Genomic DNA, 21,856 nt, shown 5'->3' on the forward strand with positions numbered 1-21,856 from the left:
GTGTTCATGTTACCATACTACCAAGCTAAGAAACACTCCACTGACCCACATTGAGGACTCAGAAGAAATCAAGTCAGACTTAGAGGAACTGGGACTTGGAGCAAGTTAGAATTTTAGTAGAAGACATTTAGAGAAGGTTTCCAAGGAGAACTAACAATAAGGTAGAAATACCTGAGTGGAAGAGAGGGGGGTGTTATATCAGAAAGGGAGAGAAGCAGGAAAAGAAGAGACAAAGAGTGAAGAAATATTTATATTACATTTACTATCCTAGTTTCACAACCCTATGCAGTAGGAACTATTATTATCCCCCTTCTGCCGGTGGGAAAACTGAGGCCCAGTGAGGTTAAGGAATATCTTCAGGTCACACAGCTGGTCAGAGGCATTGTGTGGGTTTACCCGGGTCCTGGATCCAAGTGCCTGGCCATGCATTGTTTATACTGCCCATAACTTTTCAAAGAAAGGGAAAGAGGAAGGAAAAGCAAATAGGATTTATTTTGTTTAATGGTCCAGAGCAGGCATTTTGCACTCATTATTTCACTGGTTTGCTTCAGGGTCCTTGCGAGGTGAATACCACCTTCAATTTGCATTGAGAAAATGGAGGGTTGCCCCTACAGAATGGGAGAAAATTTTTGCAATCTACCCATCTGACAAAGGGCTAATATCCAGAATCTACAAAGAACTTAAACAAATATACAAGAAAAAATCAAACAACCCCATCAAAAAGTGGTCAAAGGATATGAACAGACACTTCTCAAAAGAAGACATTTATGCAGCCGACAGACACATGAAAAAGTGTTCGTCATCACTGGCCATCAAAGAAATGCAAATCAAAACCACAGATACCATCTCACACCAGTTAGAATGGCCATCATTAAAAAGTCAGGAAACAACAAATGCTGGAGAGGATGTGGAGAAATAGGAACACTTTTACACTGTTGGTGGGACTGTAAACTAGTTCAACCATTGTGGAAGACAGTGTGGGGATTCTTCAAGGATCTAGAACTAGAAATACCATTTGACCCAGCCATCCCATTACTGGGTCTATACCCAAAGGACTGTAAATGATGCTACTGTAAAGACACATGCACATGTATTGTTTATTGTGACACTATTCACAATAGCAAAGACTTGGAACCAACCCAAATGTCCATCAATGATAGACTGGATTAAGAAAATGTGGCACATATACACCATGGAATACTATGCAGCCATAAAAAAGGATGAGTTCATGTCCTTTGCAAGAGACATGGATGCAGCTGGAAACCATCATTCTGAGCAAACTATCGCAGGAACAGAAAACCAAACACCGCATGTTCTCACTCATGGGTGGGAATTGAACAATGAGAACACTTGGACACAGGGCGGGGAACGTCACATCCCAGGGCCTATTGTAGGGTGGGGGGCAAGGGGAGGGATAGCATTAGGATAAATACCTAATGTAAATGACAAGTTAATGGGTGCAGCAAACCAACATGGCACATGTATACATATGTAACAAACCTGCATGTTGTGCACATGTACCCTAGAACTTAAAGTACAATAATTTAAAAAAAAATTAAATTTAAAAAAAATCAGAAAAAAAAAGAAAGAAAACTGAGGGTTGCCATGGATGGTCAAAGTATCTTAAATGAGGTCTCAGCAAAACTGAAGCAGGAGAGTCCATATTCAAACCCTACGTCAGCTAACCCCCAACCCACGTGCCACAGAACACCACTCAAGTTAGAAAGAGTATTAAAATATTGAAGGCCAAAAACATAGCACATAGACCTCTCAGAAGGGAAAAATGGAAAATGGGAAAGGATGGGAATGGATTTCATTTTGTTGATTGAAACTGGGAGATGACTGAATGAGGAAATATTTTGATTTTGTTTGGCCAGGGAAGAGCTGTAAATAGGCAACAGAAGGTGGTTTGAAGAGAAACATACTAAACAAATGCCAGATATTCTTATCTTTACTGGTTATTTTGAACTTAGACAAAATAATACTGAACAGAGAGTAAATAACCTAGACAAGTACTTCCCTTAGTGCCCACCTGGGACTATAAAATGCCAGCAGAGAGGTTCACATTTGATTGCACCTGCCCTTGAAAACTCAGTTGAAGTCACTTTGATCACTGCTTTCACTCTACAACTCTTAGCACTATAAATTCAAATTTTCATTGAAGTTCCTTTTGAAATTGCAAAATAATACTGTATATGCTTTATTTCAAAAATGTTTGAGAAAATGGGCAATGAAGGAAAAAGGGTAAGCCCCTGTAACCACCACCACTATCTAGTGAGTAGCCTTCCAGATCTATGTGCGCACCAATGTGAACACATGAGTATTATCAAATTAATTTTTGGCCAACCATAATTAAATTCTTTGTTGTGATAAACAACCTTGGTTTATTCCATTTATATAGGAACTGGAGGAAGAGATTTTTAAAACCAAAATAATAGCTGGGAATGTTGGCTCATGCCTGTAATCTGAGCACTTTGGGAGGCTAAGATGGGTGGAACACTTGAGGCCAAGGAGTTCAAGACCAGCCTGGACAAAAAGAAAAGTGAGACTCCCATCTCTATATAATTTTTTTTTTTTTTTTTTTTACTCCAGAGGCTGAGATGGGAGAATCACTTGAGGCCAGGAGTTCCAGGCTGCAATGAGCCATGATCATGCTAGTGTACTCACCAGCCTGGGTGAGATCCTGTCTCTAAACAAACTAATAAACAAAATAATTAAATTTCAGGCCTAAGAAAAATATAAGGCAGAAATACCATTTTGAATGAGAGTTGAAATATTCTTTTTTCAATTTGGAGTGGACAATGGAGGAAATTTGATGAAGAGCATCCATCAGCTTGCCTCCCCTGCAGCTCCTCTTACAGCCCTTACATGGAAGAAGCATTCAGTTAGTATTTCTTGAGTGAATGAGAAATCATTCCCTTTTAGGATGGTTTTTGTTTGGGTTAAATGGTATCAATACTAAGAATCATAGAAACACATACACCCAAATATAAATGCTATAGAGTGCTCCAATTTTTATTAACACCTGTTTAGGAATATTCAAGCCAGGATTCACTTCCATTTTTACCACAAGTGACATACAAAATTAGCTCCCCCCCCTTTTTTTTTATTATTATTTTTTTTGAGACAGGGTCTTGCTCTGTCTCCCAGGCTGGAGTGAGTGTCACAATCACAGCTCACTGCAGCCTCAACCTCCCAGGTTCAGTGATCCTCCCACCTCACCCTCTCAAGTAGCTGGGACTATAAGCACATGCCACCAGGCTTGGTTGTTGTTGTAGATACAGGTCTCACTATGTTGTCCAGGTTGGTCTTGAACTCCTGGTCTCAACTAATCCTCCAGCCTGGGCCTCCCAAAGTGCTGGGATTACAGGCAAGAGCCACCATGCCTGGCTCCCCTGACTTTTTTTTTTTTTTTCCCACCACTTTTGAGTCTTTAAGACTGCCTCATTATTCATCACATTTCACGCACATATACTTGTTCTCCCAAATGAATTGTAAGCTCTGTAGAAGTAGTGGGGTTTCTTTTGATCTGTTTTGTATTCTTCCCAGCACTTGGTACATGCTCTGCACAGAGTATATGTTAAACAAATGTTTGCTGACTTTACTGAATATGTTGACTGTATTAGTTTGCTAGAGTTGCTGTAACAAAGTCTCGGATTGGGTGGTTTAAGCAACAGAAATGTATCATCTTACAATTCTGGAGACTGGGAAGTCTGAAATTGAGGTGTTGGCAGGGTTGGCTCCTTGGGAGGGGTGTCAGGGAGAGTTTGATCCAGGTCTCTCTCCTTGGCTTGTTGATGGTCATCTTCTCCTTGAATCTCTTCACTTCACCTTCTCTGATGCACGTCTATTTCTCAGTCCACATTTTTTTTTGCCTTTTTAGGAGGATGCGAGTCAAATTGCATTAGGGCCCACCCTAGTGCTTTCATCTTAACTAATTACATCTGCAACGATCCTATTTCCATATAAGATCATATTCTAAAGTAGTTGGGGTTAGGACTTCAACACGTGAATTTTGAGAGCACATAATTCTACCCATAATAGTGACCTTTCACCAAATCATAAAAATTCAGCAGGAGACGAGGCTTTAAAAATCACGGTAGCCTACCTGATGCTTGAATCCTTTTTTTCCACCAAGCCAAGAAGAGCATTTAGAATTTTAACAGTATATTTGGCAACAGGGTTTTCGGGTTGATTTTATTTTTTAACGCCCTCTGTATGCTTCCCAGAATGGTTCCCGCTGCCTACGCCTCGAAGCCTTCACGTTGTCTGGAACAGGTGAGTACTTCCTCAGGAAGAGATCGTTAAGCAGGATTGGAGAGACATTTCCCTGGATCTCAGTCCACTGAACAGCAGCCCGTGAGCACTTCCATGTGGGGGCTCTAAGCTGTAGGAAGATGCCTCTGGGAGCCCCAGACCCCTGCGAGTCTGTTAGTTTTTCTCTATGAACCATTTTACTTTCAGTGAGTTTGGTCATTAAAATTGTTTTGTGTCCCTCAGCCATGCCCCAGGCCCTGAGAACAGGGAGTGTTGGTCTGCAAGAAAACCTAGTGGGTTTATTATTCTCTGACACAGAGAAACCAAATAACATCATTGAGTGGCTATTGGAGGGGGGGCGACTTGATTCATGGGGGTCATGCTTTCCCAGGCCCTCTCTACGCAGTCTCGGCTCAGACCAGGGCAGACTTTTATTACCAGCTTTCAACAAATCCCTAGTTTCTTTTGCAAAGTAAAACAGATAATAGAGACATTCCGGGAATAGTTAGCTAACTAAGCTGTGCCAGGCAACCTCCGGGCTAAGAAGAACTCAGTGTTTTCGGACAATGACCAATTACAATAACCAGTATTATTTGATCTGAGAGTAATTAGCCGAGGCTCTGTTCTTTTTGCTTCAGTGAGGAGGCAAAAAGGGCAGTGAGGAAAACATCAGAGACAGGGGAGACGAGCTCAAATGTCAAAGAAAAACACACTCTTGCAGGTGGGGAGAAGTGGAAGAGTTTCACTGGCCAAGATCCTGACTGAACACTTGAACATTGTTTTTCCCTGAAAATATGCTAGAATTTAACTTAACCGAAAGTCGTTTGAATTCTTCATTCTTACTGTTCATATCCTTTAAAAAGCCTCCATGTTGAGTAAATTTCAGGGTACAAAAGAGTAAAATAGGTAGGGAATATAGAACTGTGGACTACCAGAGGATCTTTCACTGGGAGGGACAGGTCTCTCCAGGACATCTGCACCCTCCACTCTTATTTTCAAAAACACTGTATAACCTAAAACTCCCCTTTATTTTGCAGACAGGTTCTAGGGAACTGCTGTTTATCACTTCATTCAAGACGTGCAAATATTCTTTTGAACAGTATAGTCAGGCTCCCTCCTCTCTATCTAGAGATATGTGGATTTCAGCACTGCCCCATGGCTTTCTTTCATGTCACTTTCAGCTTCCACAGTAAATGGCAACTCTCAACCTGAGAACCATCTTACTACTCCATGCGGCTGCTGCAGCTGCCTCTGTCCCATGGCAGAAGATAGTTCACCAGCCTCCTGCTATCACCCCACCAGCCTTTCTTTCTAGGGCTGAGCAAGGCTTGAATTCTCTGAATATCTCTCTGGCTTTTCTGACGATACAGCACCCATGGCCTCTGCCCCTTCCCTTGTCCCCTGGCAATACGTATTCACCTTTTCTCAGACTTCTGGCTTCTCTGCTCAGATCTTTAATGCAGGAAGTAATGTCCAGGCTGGGCCCAGTGGCTCACACCTGTTAATCCTAGCATTTTGGAAGGACAAGGTGGGCAGATCACCTGAGGTCAGGAGTTCAAGACCAGCCTAGCCAACATGGCGAAACCCTATCTCTACTAAAGATACAAAAAATTAGCCGAGCATGGAGGCATGTGCCTATAGTACCAGCTACTCAGGAGGCTGAGGCATGAGAATCGTGGAGGCGGAGGTTACAGTAAGCTGAGATCGTGCCACTGCACTCCAGCCTGGGCGACAGAGTGAGACTCTGTCACAAAAAAAAAAAAGGGAAGTAATGTTTAGAGGTGTTTAGAGGTATGTTGTCTAATACAGTAGCCACTAGCCACATGTGACTGTTTAACTTTTAATTTACTTAAATTTAAAATTCAGTTATGTTGCACTAGCTGCATTCCAAGGACTCAGTAGCCACATCGGAGCAGTGACTATGATATTGGACAGAGCAAAAATAGAATATCTGCATCATCATGGAAAATTCCATTGGCAGCGTTAGCCTAGATTGTCACATGGGAAAATTCTTGGCTCTGGGAAGGGCTCTGTGAAAGGGTTAATATTGGATGGGATATATACTATGTACCTAGCAGGGTGCTACATATATTATTACATTTAATCCTTACGGATGTCATTGCCAGGTCAAAGAGGAGGAAACTGAGGCTGAGAGAAGTTAAGTAACTTGGCTAAGTTAGTCCAACTAAGTAAGTGGTAGAGCCAGGGTTCATCTGGTACCCAGGTCTCTGTGGATTTGGCCGTTGAATCAGGTTGCAGATGTGGCGAGTAACAAGCAGCCGAAGTGTCACTGGCTTTTCTACACCATCCCTACAGAGGTGTGGTGGAACCATTCACAGGCCTGCAGAGGAATCCCCAGGGCTTGTTTGAGGTTTGATGGTGATCTCATTACTGTGGGCCTAGTAGGTACGCACTCACTTTTTAGATTGATTGGTAACTTGTAGGACAGCTTCTGCAATGTTTCTTCCTAGTATTGGATATATTTCTTACTGTGGGCATCTACTACATCCCAAACTGAGAACATTCAAAAAGTGCCTACTCTATCCCTGCCCTGTTCCTCTTCCTGTAGGTCTAGGGGGAAAACCAAAGAACCCAGCTGAGCTCATACTGACCAGCCTGTCCTGCACCTCGGAGGTCAGTGGCAGTGCTATGGGTGGGAGACTTTTATACTCAGAGCCAGGCTGTGCTAGGAAATCAAAACTGCTGTCCCAGACCCCTAAGAACAACCAGATTTTAGAAATATGGAGGGATGGGTTAGTAGATGGTGTTTTACACAGTCACAAAACTCAATTTTCATTTTTTCTTGTTTGTGTTTCTGTTCTGGACTTTTAAGATTACATGTAGCCGTCCTGGCCCCCAGCACATCTTTTAAGATTGATATACAATTTTAATTATTTTTATGACTTTTATAAGCAATGGGGCCTGTGGCAATTCAGGTGGGTTGGAATGAATTTATTATCCTTGCCCACAGGGATGAGCACTCTCTTAGGCTGCTGGCAGAAATGGAAATTGGTACAGCTCTTCTAGCTGATAGTATGAATCAAATACTTTAACATGTTGTGTATATCCTTCAACCACGGAACATCAATTCTAAGAATTTATCCTAAGGAAATATTACACAAACCCACAAAGATTTCTCTTTGAGAATATTTGTTACAGCATGATTTTAATAGTACTACTTCCATCCCAACAATAAAGGAAACAACTCAGATAGGAGTCTAGCTCTGTAAATTATGGTATGCCTACATAATCGAGTGATAACAGCCAGTAAAATTATGTCCTAGAAAGTGATTCAAAGTTATGGCAAGATGATCAAGGTAGTTAAATGGAAAAAGTAGATTATAAGAGCATGTATAGTATGATCCCATTTTTTTGTGAAACAAAAACTATACCTGTCTAAAAGCAAAGGACTGAAGAAAACAAAGACCTCAAGCAATGGTGATTATCTTTGAGTAAAGAGGATTATCTCAGAGTGAAGGGCTAGTCATAATTTTCCTTCTCAATAAGTACTCTGCAATAAGTATGAATTATTTTGGCATTGGAACATTCTCACCTCTTGAAATGTTACTAGAAGGAGTGATTTATCATAGGATTCTTTATCTTTAATAGCAGATTCTCATTAATTGGGTGGGTGGGTTTTCCTAGCTCTGCAAGATACTCCTGGCATGTTTGGTAGTTAACATCACAAACCTAAGAGTGGGAATTCACATTTAGCTTATACGGAAAGGTGCTGGTAGGCAAATTAACATTTGTGATGTTCATTTCTTTTATGCCAATATTTATTTTTAAAGTAGGGGTTGTAACCAGTGGATAATTGTTCCAGTGGAAGTTAAGAGGTGGTAGCCACGTGTACAACTATGAGAGTAATGGCAATTGGTAGCAAGCAAGGCCATAGGTGACAGGAAAAAGCATAATGATACAAACACGGAAGATGTCAGTAAATCATTTGTGCCCAAAAAGCAACATTTGTTCTCCCAGGACTCTTCTCAGCCTCGCAAAAAGAGCTCAATGTGCAACAGCAAGGCAGCAATCACTGGGGTGCTTGCCAATGGTCCTGCTACTAGTGCTGCCAGTGAAGGTTTGTGTTCATGTGGGGTGGAGTTGGCTTGTACAGGGGAGACCGACACACACTTGGCTCCTAGGAGGAAGAGCCTTCACCTGCCCACTTTGCCCTGGTGACCACCTCTGCCGGCGAAGGAGAAGGAGAAGCAATGTGCAGCAGTCATAGTTCAGAGGCTGTGAGACTGGAACAAGTCCAGAAACTACCAGAAGCCCTGAAACAACCCTGTGGGGAGGGTGAGGGTAGGTTCTCTTGGTTGAAATGGAAATCCTAAAAAAGAGGTCCTTGTGTCACTGATTAGTACCTACTCTTCTTTTATTCATTCACCTGGTTTTAAAAAAAACAAAAACAAAAACCTGTTCTTATTTTATTTTTTTGAGGCAGTGTCTAGTTCTGTCACCCAGGCTAGAGTGCAGAGGCACAATCATGGCTCACTGCAGCCTCGACCTCCTGGGCTCAGGTGATTCTCCCGCCTCAGCCCCCGGAGTAGCTGGGACTATAGGTGCATGCTACCACACCTGGCTAATTTTTGTAGTTTTTGGTAGAGATGGGTTTCACCATGTTGCCCAGGCTGGTCTCAAATTCCGGGCTCAAGCGATCCTCCCACCTCAGCCTCCCAAAGTGTTGGGATAACAGACGTGAGGCACAGCACTTGGCCAAATAACCTGTTATAAGAAAAGGGGTGCCCCTAATACCCCTGTAAGCGCCATTAGCCTTTCTTGGCTTCCCCAGACACTACATAAACACAGTCTAAGTAAAAACAATATGTCTGCCATGCTAACACAAGTTTAAAACCGGTCTCCCAGCCTTCCCTGTCCAATCAGACTGCAGCCCCTCAGCTCCTACTACACAGCAGTTCAGGAGCCACCTGTTATGGGTTAATGTTGGGGGAGTATGCAAGAGAACAAATCGCTGATTGGGGTGGGACTGTGGAGGTGGAAGCTGATAGATGCATTGCTTCTCACCACCTACCTGCTCTCCCCATGTCCAGAAGTTAGTATTTAACCAGAAAGCGTGAAGCCTGCAGAAACTGGATTCAGGGCCCAATTTTGGCACAAACTTCACCACACCACCCAATAGTGTGGGTGGACCAGCTAAAATTTGTTCATGAGATTTCCCCTAATTCTCCTTCCAGATGGATCCTAGGCTCTAGTGATTTGTACTAACATTCTTCTTCCAAACCTCCATTTCATGGGCCCTAAAAAAGCTCTGCCTGCTTTCTGTGCCGATAGCGCTCACGCAAGCATGGTTAATGTCCCTAAAACCCACTTCTGTAAGAAGTGTGGCAAGCACCAATCCCACTAAGTGACACAGTACAAGAAGGTCAAGGATTCTCTATGCCCAGGGAAAGCGGCAGTATGACAGGAAGCAGAGTGGCTATGGTGGGCAAAGTAAGCCGATTTTCCGGAAAAAGGCTAAAACTACAAAGAAGATTGTGCTAAGGCTTGAGTGTGTTGAACCCAACTGCAGATCTAAGAGAATGCTGGCTATTAAAAGATGCAAGCATTTTGAACTGGGCGGAGATAAGAATAGAGAGGGCCAAGTGATCCAGTTCTAAGTGTCATCTTTTATTGTGAAGACAATAAAATCTTGAGTTTATGTTCAAAAGAAAAAAAAACAAAACCTCTGCTGGACAGGATGCCCTGGATGACTGGATGAGGAATATATCTGCCAGACCTTCTTCATACCACAGCAAATGAGTAGACTTCTACCTGATTCCTTTTTCTCCTAACTGGCCTGGAAATTTGCAAGGATTTGGAAATTTGCAAATTTCTTCTCTATCTTGTCTATGAAACAATTACTCCTGAGTTTGAAGGTGGTTATCTGTTTGCAGAAACAGTTTCATGTCTTGGGAATCAAATAGCCCAAATTTGTTACGCAAATCTTATTCAAAAATTAGGTAAATTACAATTCTGGGCCAGGACTTCCAGCATCTCTGCATTGTGGCACCTGGAAGGGAAAGAATATCTGATCTTTCTTGCTTTAAGTCGGTAGGTGTATTTGAAATTAAGTAAGCCCATCTATATCTGCTTAACTGGGGATTTGCTGTGGTGTTTCGGGGCCACACAACTTAATTCTGAATGTCAGACATCAGTCCCATGAGCAGCTGCCCTCTGGGATGTGCAGTTTTCCCTCTTGTGCCTTTCCAGTTATAAACCTCTGTGTGTGTTGTGGAGTTGAGTGTACATAAATGATTGGCATTAGATTAGCAAAGACTTTCAAGCATTGTAAATAAATAGGAAACATGAAGACCCACAAGCCACCCTCCCCAGCTTCATGTCAGGCCTCTCTCCCCATTTTTGTCCTGGGCCAGCCAAGTGGCCTTGATTCCCTTCTTTAAACGCTGGCTTCTCCCTCCCACTCTAGGGTCTGTGTGGGTACACAGATCCCTGTCAGCAAGGCCTGCCTCTTGCCTGCCCTCCTTTCTTCAACTCTCAGCTCAAATGCCACTTCCTCAAGAAATCCTTATCTGACCACCTCTTCCCATTCTAGGTCAGGTATTGAGGCTATCTTAACCCTTAAAAAAAGGTCAACTTGAGGATTTGTCCTTACTGTGATTCAGGTACTTAATTATCTCTCTGCCTCTGCTCCATCTCAGGAGAACCAAAATGTTATACCTGGGCTGCTATAACTAACCTTAACTGGGTAATTGCCAATTAATAGAGATGTACTTCTCACAGCTCTGAAGCCTGGGAAAACCAAGACCAAGGCGCCAGCAGCTTAGGTGTTGGGCAAGAGCTCTCTGCTTCACAGATGGCACCTTCTCACTGTGTCTGCACAGGGCAGAAAGGGCAAAAGGGCTCTCTCAAACCTCCTTTATAACCCAATTACCTCCCAAAGTTCCCACTTCCTAATACTATCACTTTGGTAATTAGGTTTCAACATAAATTTGAATTTTGGAGAGATACAAACAGTCAGACCATAGGATTCTTTTCTTCACAGTTGTACTTAGACATCTGTGTGATAATTTGGTGAACATCTGACTCCTCTACCTGAGCTGCCAGAAGACAGTCTTGTCCTGTGTCTCCCAAAGCCAACCACTTGCTAGCACAGAGTAATTGCTCAATAAATGAATTTGCTCATCTCCAGATATATATTTCAACATAAGGTCAACTTGAGGATTTATCATTACGTGATTTAAGTACTTAATTATTTCTCTTCCTCTGCTCCATCTCAGGGGAACCAAGAGAGTTTTCTAGCTAATAAGCCTGACTGAGTTTCAGAAATGCTGAAAACAAGTGTATTTTCTACCCAAACTTCACCCTCCAGAATTACCTCTTTAGAATTCTGTGCTTTTCCCCCTCCAGATTTCTGTGCTTGCCACCCTTGGAGTCCAGAGCCTCAAACATGTTTTTTGTTTGTTTGTTTGAGACAGAGTCTTGTTCTGTCACCCAGGCTGGAGTGCTGTGGTGCAATATTAGCTCCCTGCAGCCTCTACCTCCCAGGCTCAAGTGATTCTCATGCCTTAGCCTCCTGAGTAGCTGGGATTACAGGTGCACGCCACCACACCCAGCTAATTTTTATGTTTTCAGTAGAGACAGGGTTTCACCATGTTGGCCAGTGTGGTCTCGAACTGCTGACCTCAAGTGATCTGCCTGCCTCAGCCTCTCAGAGTTCGATCATATTTTGAATATCAGGCCTTTCTACTTGGTTGGGCTGCAGTGTTCCTCCAAAAAGAATCCTTGATTATATATTTCTGTTTATAATATTATATATTATAATATATATTATTATATATTTCTGTTTATAATATATTTCTGTGTCTTTTATGTGTACATGGTGCCCAGACACACAGTGGAGGGCAAGGGAGCTGAATGATAGAATGAGGGGATTTTTCCCCTTCAACTTAGTAACAGGACAGTCAGTCAGAGTTTAGTATGGGGGTTACTTTTCCACTTGCCATCAATTTTAGCAATTCCAGGAAAATTCTACTTAAAATCTAAGTCTAGCCATCTCCTTTTCTTTACTTTTTGTTTTTCTCCCTTTGTTTTTCAGAAGGGAGGCTGCTGGAGAAACTCTATTTTTCTCCCCCACTTTTCCAGGCTGGGCAGGGTTCCTGAAGCTGAAGACCTGGCCTCCCAGATGCTGAAAGGCTTTCCCAGAGACCGCGTCTCCGCCCAGGAAGCACTCGTTCACGATTATTTCAGTGCCCTGCCATCTCAGCTGTACCAGCTTCCCGATGGTGAGCAAGGAAGTGTGTGCCTGTGTGCGTGCGTGAGTGCGTGTGCGTGACTGTGTGTATGTAAGTCTTGGTGTCTTAAGTAGTTTGCCTCAGCACCGGAGAATCATAGCATTTACCCCCAGGAGTGAAGTTAGAGATCCATTTGCCTGGGAGAAGCAAGATAGGACCCAATCTTGTCTGAGTTTTGCATGAGCTTCTCTCAAACTCTGAAGCACTGGTGGGGAGAGGTTACAAGGACCTCTTTGTAATGGTCCAGACATTTCACAGGTACACATTTACACTCAGAAATTGGATGAGATGGACGTTGTCTCTGAGTTGTTTGCCTTAGCTACCATCTGCCAGGAAACCACGCCAGTGTTTCTAACAAGACTCTTCTCCCTTTCTGCAGAGAGTAAGATGATAGGTGAAGCGGATATGTCCCGAGAGGGAGCTGGGCCTTTCTTGATTGGTAACAGCAAGCTGCAGAAGGCAGTGCCGGGGTGGGGTGCTGGGGGAAGGGAGGCCTCCTCCCAGGCTGCCCACCTCCTGTAAACACAAGTTACCCTGGAATCAGCCTTTGCTGCCTGGGCCTGAAGTCATCTTCCAAATCTGAAATCTGCTGAGGGATCATGTGGTTGGAACTCCCGTCATGTTTCTCGGACTGTGGCCAGGAAGGGCTACAGGAGGATGTGGCCAGTGGTCATGGGGGACTATCCTTAGGTGAGGTTTCTTTGAAAAAATCCACCATTCAGCTAAAAATAGTTTTAGGAACAAGGGACAAGTAGACAGGAAAAGCAAAGCTACCAGGAAAGTAAAACAGAAGAAGAGAGAGAAGCAGCCAGGGTTGGTTTTAGAAGTCCTAAGCCAGAGAAAAGAAAGCTTAGGAGGGAGGGCCTAAGGGCTGGGACTGGGATGAGGACACTGGAAGGGATGTGGGGGGGTGGTGATGGGGTGCAGTGAGATAAGGATGGGGACAGGGTGAGGAGCTACTACTGCCCAAGAGGTGTGGAAACAGCCTGGTCCGCCTTGCCAGAGTTTGCAAACGCAGCTCCTTTGTGTCTAGGACATCATCCTGTAGCAGTCCAAAGCGCTTAGTTTGGGACTTGTTGAGGCATTCTATTTTATGACTAAAGTGAGTCATTTAGGATCTCCAAAAATAACCATAATCATACAACTGAGGTTAATGTCTTACTTAACCCTGTAGAAAGAGTCAGTCATTAGTATTTATTAAATTGCCATTAAGTGTCAAGAACATATTAAGTGCTATAAAAAGTGGAGGAAAACAAGAGACTTGTCCTTGGCCTCCAGGATCTTATGAAGTGGGAGGAAAAGAGGGTGAGGAAGAGGAAACGGGGCACCCTCGCACACATATCAGCACAAATCATATCTAAACAGCTAAAAATCTGTGCATAATCAACTGCAGATGTGCAGAGACTATGTGTGTGTTGAAGGCAATTCTTTGGAGGAACAAGAATAATTCAAATGAGATGGATTAGACTGGAGGTGAATCTGAAGTGGAATTTGGAAGGAGGAGAGAGGCAGGGGTTAGCATATGGGTGGAACAAAAGACATTGCAGGCAGATCCACAATTCTCACTCCCTTCCTGGTACCTCTGTCCCCACTTCAGCCCCATTCCTCCCCGGCCACTCTCATCCCAATCCCCTCTTCCCAGTCCAAGCTTCTAGATTGTTCCTTTTCAGCTTTCTCCTCTCAGGCTTGGGACTTATAACTCTACTACTTCATGCAAGTGTACACGCTTGGATGTACACACACATGCACACACACACACACACTCTCCCTTCTCTCCTTTTAAAGAAACTTGCCCCATTGGCCCTCCTTTAGGATCTGTTATTCCACATGCTGAGAATTGCTGGGGATCTTCAAAGTTTTCTAGGCTCCAGCTTTTGCCCGACGCAGGTTGATTAGGAAGAAACACTCACTGTCCAAACTGATGTGTTGTTAGAAACGTGGGTTTTGATTTTTCCTGGCTGACCCAACAGCAAAGACACCAACAAGAGGGGCCCTGGTGCATGGATGTCTAGGGTTGTGTATGTGTGTATACGTGTGTGGTGCGGGTGTGCGTGTATGTGTGAGAGACAGAGAGAGAGAACAATCTGTATTCCTTCCCTGTTCACCCAGTCACAGAGCCCAAATCTACTTTGACACTTTTAGAAAAATGAAAAGGTGGAATCTTGCAGGAGGCTGCCTGCAGTAGTGGGGGAGACCAGGAGTGCTCACAGCAGGAGGGAAGTTGACTTTTCTTTATACATATAGGGGTTTTTCCATGCAGAGTTTAAATTATGCCTGATAAAAGGAGTTTCATGGATGTTTCAGTTCTTTCAAATTCTCCTGGCTTCCTCCCAATTAAATGAGGTTTGTCAAAGCCACAGGGCTCTGCTGCTGCTGCCTCGGCGGACAAGCATTTCCTGCAGCGACATCTCGAATCCCCGAGGGAGAAGATGAAAGGGCCGGTGCCAAGAGACAGGGGAAGGTGGGGGCAAGATTGGGTGTGTGTGCCTCTGTGTGTGTGTGCTTGTGCACTCATGTGCACGAGCATATGTGTGTGCTTGTGTATGTGTGTGGCAGGGTGGTGGGCATGTAGAAATATGTACAGAGACAGATGGACAAGTAGATAGAAAAAGCAAAGCTACTACGAAAGAAAAATAGAGGAAGAGACAGAAGCAGCCAGGGCTGGTTTGTGCACGTTCATGACAGTGGCCCTCACCACCAGCACATAATCTACTAAGAGATGCGGTCCTTGGCCTGGCAGTGCCAGCCTGCTTTTTCATTGCCCCTGGCAATGAGCCTTTATTAACAGCCTCCTTTGCAGACAGAGTGTACCAGTGGGTAATCACAGTTCCCAACCTGCAGGGACATAGAAACTCCATCCCTGAGGAGGGCTGCCCCAGGCATGAGAATTGTGCAAAAATCAGCACGTTCTTGTGAGTGATTTGTAAGGAGAGTTTCTGTGCCATAATTATGCGAGAAATTTTGCTCTCTGGTGGCATTTTAGTATACAGTTATTTAAGGGCTTATATTTATATCATTTTATTATTCTGGTTTTCTTCTGGTTGCAGGATAACAGAGTTGTCACTTTAAAATACATTCTGTTTCCCCTTTGATCTGGAAGATGCCAGCTCTTATTGTCTGCCCTCTAAAGAAGACAATTAAAGCATAAAGCCTGGGACTGGGAAATACGTGGAGAGTGGAAGGACAGCCTAAATCCCAGTGCAGGAGCGGCATAGAAATTCCGCACAAAATGAAAGAATTGTTCCAGTCCATCTCTATTTTCATGACGCTGAGAAGTCCCGAACAACCCTTTCCCTAGGTTGTGGCAGGACGCTTAGAGTCAAAGGGCATTTATCAGGGGGTTATTTGCCATGAAAACCAGGAATTCCAGGATTAGTTTCCTTTTGGACAGCACCTGAAGTGGAAAAGTGTGAATATTAGAATGGCAAGCGTGTGGGAACTTCTGCCAAGTTCTGACATTTTCCCTTATTGACTCGTGAACACCTGAAGAAACACTTGTTGAAGGAGAAATTATTGGTAGTCCCTCTCAAAACACAGCCAACGGCAAGCTAATTGCTTTTGCAGATGGCCACGGAGTCTCTCTTTCCACTCAGACATCAGCTTATAGCCACACTTGTGGTCCTCGTGGCTGAGCCAGCAGGGCAGGACGTCAGCTGGAGCAGTGAGGACCTAAAATTAGGCCCTTGGCAACTCTCTAATCTTAGCTGCAGGTTCAGCTTCTTCATTTAATTCCCTTTGCCCTCAGCATGAACTTAGGCTCTGGGAAAGGAACACTGTTTAATGATTTGGGGGTGGGGGTAGTAGAAAATCATTAAGCTGCCCCTTCTCAGAACTGGCTCCGCTCTGTTCTTGCAGGAAACCTTCCAAATGTTACCCTTGGAAAGTTAAGACTGATTTTGGAACCTAGCCATTTTGAACTACAGACACTGATCCAGAAAAGTATTTTTTATCTGAGGCAGTAAATGACACGTGATTTAAGAGTCTGGTCCTTAAGCCATGGTCCTTGATCGTCAGGACATCAAAGGCTGTCTCTCTTTCTCTCTCTCTCTCTCTCTCTGGGTTGGTCCCATTTTGCTTGTTAGCCAAGTCTCATACTTGAGTCTCCCATTCCTTCCTGAACTAAATCCCCTTCTCCTTTAAAACGGGTTTTAGCATCTTAGGGGGAAAAAAATCTTAAAAGCTTGCAATTGTTTCACAAGTAATTTTGCAAAGATGCTGTACCACAGGCCCCATTGTTAGCGTATACTTATGTACACATAGGGATGGAAGAAAGCATGGCATCTACCTCTGCCTTTGACACACCACCCCGATATCTATACTCTGAAAGTTCTTCAGCATGCCCCATTGCCCTGTTAAAATCTGAGTCGTATTTTGTTTTGGTTCAATGAAAGAACTTCAGGCCTCTTCTTTGAGTGTTGTCTCCTTAATATATTTGAAGGTCCCTATGATATCACTTCCCAAAGGCCACTTTAGGCTGAATTCCTTGAACCTTTGTTTCTGAATGCAAATTCTGTTTCTCCCACTTTTTAGTCATTTTGTTTTATTGTTCTCTTCTGAATCTGTTCCAATTATTTTGCTTATGTCTGAGAATATGGAGGCAGCTTAGACTCAAATTTCTTGCATGGTGGGAGAATCATGTTCCATTCATTCATTGGAGGCTTACTGAGTGTCTACGAGGTGCAATATTAAAGGATACAAAAATGAATTAGTCATGGACCCTGTCCTCAAAGAGCTTACAGTCCTTTAGGAAATAAGACAAATATATAAACAGCTGCAGATCAAGTAAACAAATAAAGTGCTCTAAGTGTTCGAAGGAGGTGAGATTAACTCCAGCTGTGGGGATCCAAGATGATTTTGTGAGTGGGCCTTGAAAGATGATGGGTCTGGATGATTGGGGAGGAAGAGCATACGGGGAAAGGAACGTCATGTTCCTCTCAATACCATCTAAGATCATTCCGAAGTTGTCTTATTTTTAATAGTAGTGGCTCAGTCTTAACTCATATACCATTGTAGTTTTTCTTACCATCGTATGCCTTTTTGCAACAATTTAAACATTCTTTAACATGTACTAATCAAGCTTAGTTTCACTCTAAATGCTTCCACATAATTTCAAACCTATTGTTTATTGGTTTTATTGTCTATTCTATTCAAAGTTGAACTAGAATATTTTGTCCTTCTTTGAGGCCAGGTTTCAGGGACTGGGGATTTTGGAAAAGAGGGAAGGAAGAGTCTCAGTCATTCTCTTGACTCTATGCTACTTCTAGGAGTTTGTAACATAACTCAGACCCATCTGTCTCCCTTTTGAATCCTCCATCAATCAGCCCTTAAGAAGCAAATTTGGGGATGTCCTCCATAATACACTTCCTCACCTTCTATGCACAAAGTTGTTCTCAATCCATTTCAATACATTAAAGGAGATACTGGGTTGAGACATGGTTTATGGGGTTGCATAGCATTGTGTTGCTTGGAGAAGTCTGGGAAAACCGAGTCCCTCAGCCCTACCAAGCCCTTAAGTTGGTTAAATTTGTTACTTTCATGGATGAGTCTCCAAGTAAAGATAAATAATTCAGAAAAGAGTTATTTGTAAAGACTACTTATTTCCATACCTTCATTATACAGATGAATCACTGATGCCCAGGGAAGAATGATCGTACCTGCCTTTTATTGGACATCTATATGCTTTATATAAATTATCAATCTGTGTACTAATTGGTGAGGCTGGAATTGTTATCCTCATGGTACAGATTAGACAGCTGGAAGTGAGGTAGGGTAATTGCTTGAAGTCACACAGTTAGAAAGTTGTAGAGCCAAGATTTTACTTCAAATCCGACTCCTAAAAGCTACTCCTTTCTTACCATTCATTGTTCTTGCTGAAGATCACATAGGAACTTAGCTGCAAAACCAAGATTAGAACCAAGATCTTGATGCCCAGTTCTGTGCTCCTCCCACTCTCTCATGTACTGTGTTTATTTTAAAGCTTTTCTGGGAAAGATTCCACACATCCCCAGGTAGCATGTTTAATATCTCACAGTTAAGAGGGCTCAATTTATGTTAAATAGAGATTTACACCCCAGAACCAACTTCTTCCTCAATGCCATCTTACCTTAGTTTCTTTTCTTTTCTTTTCTTGTAATAATATATGCAATCAGCCTTGAGTTTTAAGTTTTTTTTTTTTTTTGAGATGGAGTTTTGCTCTTGTTGCCCAGGCTGGAGTGCAATGGCATGATCTCGGCTCACTGCAACCTCCATGTCCCAGGTTCAAGCGATTCTCCTGCCTCAGCCTCCCAAGTAGCTGGGATTACCTGCCTGTGCCACCTCGCCCAGCTAACTTTTGTATTTTGAGTAGAGACAGGGCTTCACCATGTTGGCCAGGCTAGTCTCAAACTCCTGACCTCAGGTGATCTGCCCGCCTCGGCCTCCCAAAATGCTGGGATTACAGGTTATCAGTCACCTGGTCCGGCCAAGATTTCTTAATCAGTGGTGATAATTGTTTTTGTTCCACCGGTAACTCATTCAGGTGAAACTCATTCAGTTTTATAAGAAAACATCAAGGACTCCAATGGAAAATGAGGTGAAGGCATAAAATAGCAATTTATACAAGAGGAAACAAAAAGAGCACAGCAACACATGGAATAAATTGTCTGCTTTACTAGGGATAAAAAGTACAAATAACTGTTAAATTAGTTATTTTTTCCTGTAATCTAATAGCTCCCAGTGTTTGTGAGATTATGGTAAAATGATTCTCTGCTGATGGTAGTGAAACTTTTGCAAGGTATTATAGCATGCATATCAGGAGCCATAAAAATGATCATACCCTTATACCCTATGCCTTTGTTCCTGGAAATTATCCAAAGAAATAATTGAATAGGGGGAAAAACCCTAAGACCTAGATTAATGAAAATGTTCATTGCAGTGTTGTCTATAATGTTTTAAAATTTTTTGAATAAAAAGAAGCAATGTAACTGTTAAACACCAGAGAACCAATTGGACAAATGTTGGTGTATTGACTCAACATACAGTACTATGTAGCCATTTTAAATGATCATTAATAGAAATGTATGATATTATAAAAGTTCTTATGCTATAACATGAGCTATAAGAAACTAGAATACAAAATTGCATATTACAGTTGACCTGTGAAAATTAATATGCACATGAACAAAACCGAAAGGTAGTGTACAAAATGAAAATGCGCTTCTAGTTTAGTGGGGTTGTAGGTCATTTCTTTTCCTTTCTCAGAGCTTTCTTTAAACTGGTGTTATATTGTCTTAGTTATTTAAAAGAATAGGTTAAAAGAAAAACGGCACAGGCAGTCTGAGCTGGGGATTGAGAGTTAAAGGACCTGAGTTTTCTTCTTTTTTTGTTTCCCAACATAATGTGTTTTGGCTGTCATAAACCTCAGTTTCTCCATCTGCATGATGGGTTAACACTAGTTTTCTTTACCCCAGATTGACAGAATATTTATTTTTATAATGCTTTTAACTCACTGAATGCAAGGATTCATATAAATTTGGTCCTGGGAGAATGAAGGGCAGGAGGGAAAGGAAAAAATAAATAGGCGTAATTAATTTTAAAAGGAAAGATCATCTGCTTTAATCGGAAATGTATGTGTACTGTGCCCCTAGTCAGAGTTTTAAGTGCACTTCGTGTTAGTTAGCAACTTCAATTTAAAGTGCTGTGTGATCCTCTGGGCTTTGAAGATATGAAGCCGCTATACATACACATGAGCTAAAATTACCGCATAATCACGAGGATGTGTGCACTTTGAATAATTAAATGCACTAAGCATCTCCAGCTGATGGATTGATGATGTGGGAGAGTAGTGCAAAAACCACACGACACGGAAGATTACAAGACATTTTGAAATGATAGCTGAATTTTCAACCTTTTTTTTTTTTGTTTGTTTGCTTGTGATTTCTCTTTTAGCCATTATGGTCAAGTAAAAGAGATCTGATTATCTTGTTTCCTGTGAAAGGTTATTTAGCCCCTCAATCCCATTAAGTCACTTTCTGCACTCCAGTGCACTGAGCCTTCATCGGGTTATCAGCCCAGGAAGAGTAAATGGAGACACCAGGATCGGATTTCTAAAGGAAGGAGAGTTAAAGCAAAGTTTGAAAGGGGTGACAGCCAACAGCCATGAGCTTAGGAACTCAATTAGACTAAAAAGACAACTATCTCATTATCTCGTTCCGAAATGATCTAAATACATAAGAATCTAAAAGTTTTAAATAAACTTGTCCTGCCGACTGTCTAGGTGACTGAATTTCCCTTCTCAAAAAATTTTTAAACACCCACTTTCATATTTATTTATTCTAAGCGTGAAGCAGCTGCGATAATTATGCTGTCAGCCTTGGGAAGCTAATGAGGAGCCACCAGAGTGGAAGGTTTTGCATTTGTGAGATTGCCGAAGGAGAGCCGTGTACAGCTTTTTTCGTTTTTTCTTTCCCTTCCTCCCTTCCTTCCTTCCTTCCTTCCTTCCTTCCTTCCTTCCTTCCTTCCTTCCTTCCTTCCTTCCTTTCTTTCTTTCTTTCTTTCTCTTTTTCTATGAGTTGGGAAGGAGAGTCTGGCAGTCCACGGTCAAATTGGAATCCTTTTGATTAACCGGTTGCCTTCCCAGCATGTTCTGCCAGATAACGTCTCTCTCTCTCCCTCTCCCTGCTTTTGAGGAGCTGCTGCTTTTAAGGGGCAAGGAAGCCGAAGGGAAATCCCAGCTTTTCATGCCACTGTCCCCAAGGCAAGAGGATACTTCTCCTGGAGAGAAGTTCCCCGAATGGTTTGGATTTGAGTTGATTTGAGAATAATCGGTAAAGTATACGCACTGTTTATTTTAGCCATTTAACTGTCTATACTATGACAAGATCTAAAATAAAGTAGAATACAAAATTGCATATTATAATGTCCTTGTGAAAGAGTCTTATACATATCAACAAATGGTATGATGGCTCCCCTTTCCAGCCTAGCCAATATGCGATTCCAAATACAAGAAGACCAGACCCCAGATTACCCACAGCATTTAAGGGCACGAGTTTAGGCCAGGCAAGGCAGAGCTGGCAAGTTTGTTTCTTCCCTTTGGGTGTGAGCAGCTTCCAGCAAACAGTATTATTAAGGCATTTTATGCTTTTGGTGCACTAAGGACAGAAGTCTCTCTTTTTGTTAAATTGTGACATATTTTGAGCAACCCAGGTTTATGCAAATTGTGAACCTGGGAAAAGCAATGCACAAGTGGAAGGGGGCCCTGAGCAAATTTTGTGGATGTGCTTTGGCGACAATGTGGCTGCTGCCTCTTGCTATTTTTCTCAGATATCTGTGCTAATACTTGTAACAATGGCTACCATTTATTAAAAACA

General features: G+C 42.5%; 1 protein-coding gene and 1 pseudogene across 2 annotated transcripts in view; both read left to right on the top strand.

Moving 5' to 3' along the window:
- The window catches only part of CDK15 (cyclin dependent kinase 15), an 88,244-nt gene that overhangs the window by 64,886 nt on the left and 1,502 nt on the right, over positions 1 to 21,856 (top strand). For both annotated transcript variants that reach the window (XM_026449259.1, XM_026449266.1), the window contains exons 11-12: positions 4,230 to 4,278; positions 12,361 to 12,500. In XM_026449259.1, coding sequence (XP_026305044.1) covers positions 4,230 to 4,278; positions 12,361 to 12,500 — 189 coding nt within the window. The remainder of the gene's footprint in view (positions 1 to 4,229; positions 4,279 to 12,360; positions 12,501 to 21,856) is intronic.
- On the top strand, positions 9,563 to 9,875 carry LOC111545801 (annotated as a pseudogene).

This window comes from Piliocolobus tephrosceles, chromosome 11, assembly GCF_002776525.5.
Source record: "Piliocolobus tephrosceles isolate RC106 chromosome 11, ASM277652v3, whole genome shotgun sequence".
Taxonomy (NCBI): Eukaryota; Metazoa; Chordata; class Mammalia; order Primates; family Cercopithecidae; genus Piliocolobus; species Piliocolobus tephrosceles.